Genomic DNA, 7,533 nt, shown 5'->3' on the forward strand with positions numbered 1-7,533 from the left:
AATGAAAGGGTATCAACATTTAGAAGAAAGGAAAAATTACTGATCACTTGAGAATTGACAGAACCCTTAAAGATCAGTTATTTTTGTGTGAGGTGAACTGCTCAATATTCACTTGAGAATGTGATAATGAGCCCATGCAATTTTGAATTCACATTTGAGTCTCTAGAATCTTCAGAGAATTATCCTCAAAGCCAAACAGTTATAGGGTAATGTGGCTGCAATATAACAACAATGACTTTGAATTTGTTGGTGCAAGATGAATGAATTCTTATTTCAAGAGGTAAGATTTTGGCTATTGTGAGTTAATCTGAGATATTGATGTTCATTTACCATTTGAGAAGACTTTATTCTCTACATTTTTGTCTGTACTCACAGCCATAGTTGAGAAACAAGGCAGATGTATACCCTAGCTGTAACCCTAGTGAGTAACCCTAGCTGAATTAGCCTAACTTTCTATAGTCTATTGAGTGTGTTAAAAGAAGCACAGTTGAAGATAGGATTCCTCATTTTTCCACCCAGAAGAGCAAAAACTCACATGGTCTTTCAACACTATCTAAACTTGGTGCTCAGCCACAGAGTTAATAAATTCACTAACTTTGAGATGTTTTGGAGACTTAGTGTTAGTAAACATCATGGGGAAAGACTTTCTTTGTTTATTGTTCTGAATGCTGTAGTTTACAGGCAACCAGATACTTTGGACAAAGTCGAGAATATAAAGTCAGAAAACTTGGAGGTGAGACTCAACCTGGCCACTTTCTGGGTGAACCAGGGTAAGCTTCTTTTTAAAAAAAATTTTTTTGGTGTGGAAGATTGGCCCTGAGCTAACATCTGTTTCCAATCCTCCTCTTTTTTTACTCTCCACAGTCCCAACATATAGCTGTATATCTTAGTTGTAAGTCATTCTAGTTCTTCTATGTCATATGCTGCCACAGCATGTCTTGATGAGCAGTGTAAAGGTCCATGCCCTAGATCCTAACTGCCAAACCCTAGGCTGCCAAAGTGGAGCATGTGAACTTAACCTCTCTGCCACAGGGCTATCCCCAGGGTAAACTTCTTAACTTTTTATCCTGGAAAGTTATTCAGTTGTATATTTTGTTGAAACTAATATTATTTTGTTCTATGTTACCCCAATCAGAAAACTATCACATTGTTAGATTGTTACATTAGGAAATGTTTTGAATTTTTGAATAAATGTGCATTATGTCCTAGATATTAAACATTCAATGTTTTGCATTGTAATTACATTGATATTTCAAACTACTTTACAAAACAATATTTTAATTGTCAATATTAAAAATCTATAATAAATTTACGATAGGTAGCTCCATTCAGAACCCTAATTTCAATTCCTTTCTATTTCTGTTCCTTTCTATTTCTTGTTTGTCCAATTAGGAAAATTGTGTTTCCCCTTAAAGAATGGTCTTCTTTAACTGACATAAATTGAAACTTGTGGTTTACTAGGCACCTCTTTTATACATAGCTGCAAGAAAGTAGAAAGGGTCATTTATTATCCACCAATTTCCAAGAGACTTGACCTCATATTATTCAATTTCGTTTATAGGACAGTTACTAAAGGAATGGAGTGGATTCAAACTACCTGGGATTCACATCTTGATTCTGCAACTTACTATGTAAATTTACATAAATTATGTAACATTGTCAAAGTCAGTTTCTTCACGTATATATAACATTAAATTAGTTAATATTATTTCATGGAAATTAAAATAGAACTCTAAATATAAAACTCTTCAGCCTGTGCCCATACAATTTAGTAAGAATTCAATAACTCTTGGTTATTACTCAAATCTCCATTGAATAATTCTATATTTATACACTTTTATCATTTTTAATCCATCAATCAGTTTTGTTATTCTCATAATGCTTATGGTTTTCATCTTTAGCTTTAAAGCCAATTTAAGTCCATTTTTAGATGTATAATATAAAGAAAAATAAATATACATTATTTAAAGTAGATTTTCTCATGTTTCTGCTGAAAACAACTTTTAAAATATAGAAGATTCATTACACATGAATATGTAAACTCTGGACTCTGAAGTGAAAAAAGATCCAAACTTAGCTTGAACAATTTATTTTTTTAATAACCTCTATGTGTATCAATGAAAATGAAATCACCACATTTACAACTTCTTTAATGTAATGTCTCATCACAGGTTTGTTTTGATAGAAGCTGTGTTGTGACATGGACGCCCTGGGAGATGGAAACCACACTCAAGTGACAGGGTTCATTTTATTGGGCTTAACTGACGACCCACTCCTTCAAATCATCCTCTTCATGACCATCTTGTTTATGTACCTGGTGACCATAACTGGCAATCTCAGCACAATCATTCTTATTAGAATCTCTTCTCAGCTCCGTCATCCTATGTATTTTTTTCTGAGCCACTTGGCTTTTGCTGACACGGGCTTATCATCATCTGTCACACCCAATATACTTGTAAACTTCCTGGTGGAGAGAAACACCATCTCCTATTTTGGATGTGGCATCCAGCTTGGTTCTGTTGCTTTTTTTGGAACAGTTGAATGCTTCCTTCTGGCTGCTATGGCATATGATCGCTTTATGGCAATCTGCAGCCCATTGATTTATCCCACTAAAATGTCCACAGAAGTTTGCGTTAAATTGCTCAAAGTGGCTTATGGAGGTGGTTTTCTCAATGCTTGCACCGTTACTATATCCTTCTTTACTTTCTTCTTCTGTGGACCAAATCAAGTTAATCATTTTTTCTGTGATTTTGCTCCTTTAGTTGAACTGTCCTGTTCTGATGTCAGTATCTCTGCAGTTGTTCCCTCATTTGTTGCTGGCTCTGTCATTGTGGTCACAGTGTTTGTCATAGCCGTCTCCTACATCTGCATCCTCATCACCATCCTGAAGATGCGCTCCACTGAGGGGCACCACAAGGCCTTCTCCACCTGTGCCTCACACCTCACAACAGTCACTCTGTACTTTGCGACCATCACATTCGTTTATGCCACACCCAAGTCCTGCTACTCAACTGACCAGAACAAGGTGGTGTCCGTGTTCTACATGGTAGTGATCCCCATGTTGAACCCCCTCATCTACAGTGTCAGGAACAATGAGATTAAGGGGGCTCTGAAGAGACAGCTTGCTAGAAATATATTTTCTTAGTGAAGCCTAGTTTTTGGTAGGATTTGATATAATAATGTACCATAAATGTAATAATAAAAGGAAATTGAGTGTTTTGATCTAAATATTTCAGTCCATATGTCACTTGCCAGTGTGGAGCTTCTTGGTAAATGTAGGGGATGGATTTTCAGTGTCAAATGGTAAATTTCAGGGCCAGAGTTCATAACCTTCAGTAAAATTAAAATAAATTTATAATTAGTAACAAAATTTGATTAATAGGAAGAATTACTTAATCTGACAAAAATCCTTCCTAAAATTTTATTCATATCTTTTTCTTCAAGCCATTTAAAGTCAATATTTATTTTTTAAAGATGGCACATTTAAAATAAACTTTTTTTTCCTTCTGAGATTTCTTTTTTTAATTTTTAAAATTTACTTTTTATTGTGGTAACAGTGGTTTATAACATTACATAAATTTCAGGTGTACATCATTATCTTTCGATTTCTTTGTACATTACATCATTTTCACCATCCAAAGACTAATTACAATCCATTACCACACACATGTGCCTAATCACCCCTTTCGCCCTCCTCCCTCTGCCCTTCCCCTCTGGTAACCACCAATCCAATCTCTGTCTCCATGTGATTGTTTGTTGTTGTTTTTATCTTCTACTTATAAATGAGATCATAAGATATTTGACTTTCTCCCTTTGCTTTCTTTCACTTAGCATAATACACTCAAGGTCCATCCATGTTGTCAAAATGTCTGAATTTCATCATTTCTCATGGCTGAGTAGTAATCCATTGTGTACATGTACCACATCTTCTTTATCCATTCATCCCTTGATGGGCACCTCGTTTGTTTCCAAGTCTTGGCTATTGTGAATAATCCTGCAATGAACATAGGCGTGCATGTATCTTTACACACTTGTATTTTCATGTTCTTTGGATAAATATCCAGCTGTGGAACTGTTGCATTGTATGGTAGTTCTATTCTTAATTTTTTGAGGAATCTCCATACTGTTTTTCCATAGTGGCTGCACCAGCTTGCACTTCCACCAGCAGTGTTTGAGAGTTTCCTCATCTCCACATCCTTTCCAACACTTCTTGTTTCCTATCTTGTTAATTATAACCATTCTGACAGGAGTGAGGAGATATCTCATTGTAGTTTTGATTTACATTTTGCTGATAGTGATATTGAATGTGGCGACATATTGCTTCATCTTGCTTTTTATTTCATTCAGCTACTCTTATGTCTTTTAAGTGAGGGGAGTTTAATTCATTTTTATTTAAAGTAACTATTGATATGTAAAGACTTACTATTTCCATTTTGTTAATTGTTATCTGACTTATACTTTTGTCCATCTTTCCCTCTTTTGCAGACTTTCTTTGTAATTTGCTGATTTTTGTGCTGATATGCTATGATTCCATCCTCTTTTTCTTTTATATATCTTCTATAGGTGTTTCCTTTGTAGTTACCATGAGGTTTACATACAAAAATCTTATAGTTATAATAGTCTATTTTAAGCTCATACAAACTTAAACTGTATATTTTAACTTCTCCACACTTTATGTCATTGATGTTACTATTTTAATCTTTTTATATAGTGTAATCATTAGCATACCTTATTAGTTATAGTTATTTTTAATGCTTTTGTCTTACCTCATCAGTCACACCTGTCATGCTCATCGGCTTCCTCAGGGAAGGAACCTCTCTGCCTGTTGTTGATTGTATAGCTCAACTGTGTTCTGTAGTCACATTTGGGACAGCTGAGTACTTCCTGCTGCCTGTCATGCCCTATGACTGCTATGTGGCCAACTGCTTGCCGGTGGTCTACTCCACTCACATGTCCCCCAGAATCTGCATTCTCTTAGTGGGAATATCCTACCTGGGTGGATGCGTAAATGCTTGGACATTTACTAGCTGTTTATTGAGTCTGTCCTTCTGTGGACCAAATAAAGTCAATCACTTTTTCTGTGACTGTTCACCACTTTTGAAACTTTTTGTTCTCATGATTTTACTTCTGAAATAATTCCAGCCATCTTTTCTGGATCCATCATTGTGGTCACTGTGTTTATCATTGCTCTCTCTTATGTCTCCATACTTTTCTCAATCCTGAAGATGCACTCTACTGAGGGGCAGCACAAGCCTTCTCCACCTGTACCTCCCACCTCACAGTGGTCACTCTGTTCTATGGGACCATTACATTCATTTATGTAATGCCTAAGTCCAGCTACTCAACTGAACAAAACAAAGTGGTGTCTGTGTTCTACACAGTCATGATCCCCATGTTGAACCCTCTCATCTATAGTCTGAGGAATAAGGAGGTTAAAAAGACCATGGGAAAACTGATGACTGGAAGACGTCGGTGGTCCTGAACCAATCTGTTTTTAATAATAAACACTGTAATATGAGGAGCTATTCTGCAAATGAATGGGCAATGTACTAAGCAAATTTTCAGTTTATATTCATTGTATCCTAGACTCACATATAATTCTCAAGAAAATTTTCAGCCTTAAAAAATAAATATGGATTGACTAAGATAGGAACATCTATTTAAAAAAAAAAAAACAAATATATTCCTTATCCTTCCACCACTCACCATTCTTGCATTTATAAGTAAAAATCTTTTCAAATAAATTCTATGCTCTTTGAATTCAGTTTTTGTAATCAACAGCTGAAAGCATTTGAAACTCCTTGAATGGGTAATAAAGAGTAGTTTTGCTATCCAAGTTCTCACCAATTGAAAGAGATGATGTCTGTAGTCTACAGATGATGTAAAGATTTGAAACAGTGACACTGATGGTTGAAAAGCTTCTATTGTCCTGTGACTTGGACCTGATAAACAGGATGCCTCCCATGGTACCTACCCCTACATATGAGCCTGATCTTGTCAACTCAGAAGATACCTGAAAACCACCCCTAGCCAGTAGCTCTTCCCTTTCAGGAATCTATTCCATTAAATATCTTAAAGAATCCACAAATGACAGCCTACTGGGAGCTAATTGGCAAGAACTGGCTTCCGTAGTTGTGAAGAAGTAAGGATTTTTTTGTGTGTGTGAGGAAGATTGGCCCTGAGCTAACATCTGTTGCCAGTCTTCCTCTTTTTGCTTGAGGAAGCTTATTGCTGAGCTAACACTTGCATCAGTCTTCTTCTACTTTATGTGGGATGCCACCACAGTTTAGCTTGATGAGTGGTGCTAGGTCTGCTCCTGGGATCTGAAACCATGAACACCGGGCCACCAAAGTGGATCATACAAACCCAACCACTATGCCACTGGGCCGGCCCCAGAAGTAAGAATTTTTTAAATTAGGGTATTTCAATCTTGGGAATGTATGTAGCACACTCGTGAATGTCTGTTGAACCATTTTCCCCTTCTTCTATTTATATTGCCTCTGATACTGAAAATTCTCCAGATTAAGTCTTCTCTGGACGTCTCCTCACTAAAATTGATTTGGCTACCACCATTGCTGAGTGCCAATACGCCAATGAAATCTTTTGATTTGACCCTGGGACAGCACCACTCCCAAGGAGTCCAGCTGTTCACCTGGCAGCAGGTTGGTTATGTTTGACCCCTTCCATCTGGCCTGTTGAATGCTTGGTTATGGTGCCAGTTGACAGACAACACGTGCAAGTTTAGATTGCTGTCCTACAGAATGAGAAATATGCCTTAAAAATACGAGCCAGAACGTATGGCTCCAGGTTACAAAGGGGTTGAGGTAAGAATTGTCTTTCTCACTATTATGTTAAACAACATACTGGTTTAGTTTTCTATTGCTGCTGTTACCAATTACTACAAACTTAGTGGTTAAAAGCAATACAAATTTTTTTATCTTACAATTCTGGAAGTCAGAAGTCCAATATGTGTCTCACTGAGCTAAATTCAAGGGATGGGGCTTTGTTCTGTATGTTCTAACGGAAAATCCATTTCCCTGGATTTTCCAGCTTCCAGTGGCCACTCAGATTCTTTGGCTTGTGGCTTCCTTCCTCCATATTCAAAATTGGTGATATTACACCTCCCTGTATCTTCCTTTTCTAGTCACGGCTTCAACTGACACTCTTCAGATTCCCTCTTCTACTTTTAGGAATGTTTGTAATTATATTGGGCCTAACTAAATAAGCCAAGATGATCTCATTGTTTTAATGTCAGCTGAGTAGAAATCTTAATTTCATCTGCAATCTTAATCCCTCTTTGCCATGTAAACTAACATATTCTCATTTTCTGGGGTTAGGATATAGACACCTTTATGGCACCATAATTATGCCTACAACATCCACTGAAGAACATTTTCCTTCCATCAATTGCAGACAATAGCATATTTCCCTCTAAATACTTCTGCCAATCTACTGATAACTAGAGGCCAATACTTTTCACATTTTTCTCTATGTAAAACCTACTTAAAGTAATATGCTAATCTTATGTGTGCA

The 7,533-nt window shown here is 36.6% G+C and overlaps 1 protein-coding gene and 1 pseudogene across 1 annotated transcript; both read left to right on the forward strand.

The window, feature by feature from the left end:
- The first annotated feature begins 2,200 nt into the window (after positions 1-2,200).
- LOC124233423 (olfactory receptor 502-like) lies at positions 2,201-3,145 on the forward strand. Its single transcript, XM_046650534.1, has one exon. It carries the CDS (start codon positions 2,201-2,203, stop codon positions 3,143-3,145), a length of 945 nt encoding a protein of 314 aa, XP_046506490.1.
- A 1,625-nt stretch (positions 3,146-4,770) lies between these two features.
- On the forward strand, positions 4,771-5,482 carry LOC124233421 (olfactory receptor 5P3-like; annotated as a pseudogene).
- The last annotated feature ends 2,051 nt before the right edge of the window (positions 5,483-7,533 follow it).

Source organism: Equus quagga, unplaced genomic scaffold, assembly GCF_021613505.1.
Source record: "Equus quagga isolate Etosha38 unplaced genomic scaffold, UCLA_HA_Equagga_1.0 202573_RagTag, whole genome shotgun sequence".
Lineage (NCBI taxonomy): Eukaryota > Metazoa > Chordata > Mammalia > Perissodactyla > Equidae > Equus > Equus quagga.

Coding starts and splice junctions, on each gene's coding strand:
- LOC124233423 (XM_046650534.1), top strand. CDS start 2,201: ATGGACGCCCTGGGAGATGGAAACCACACTCAAGTGACAGGGTTCATT.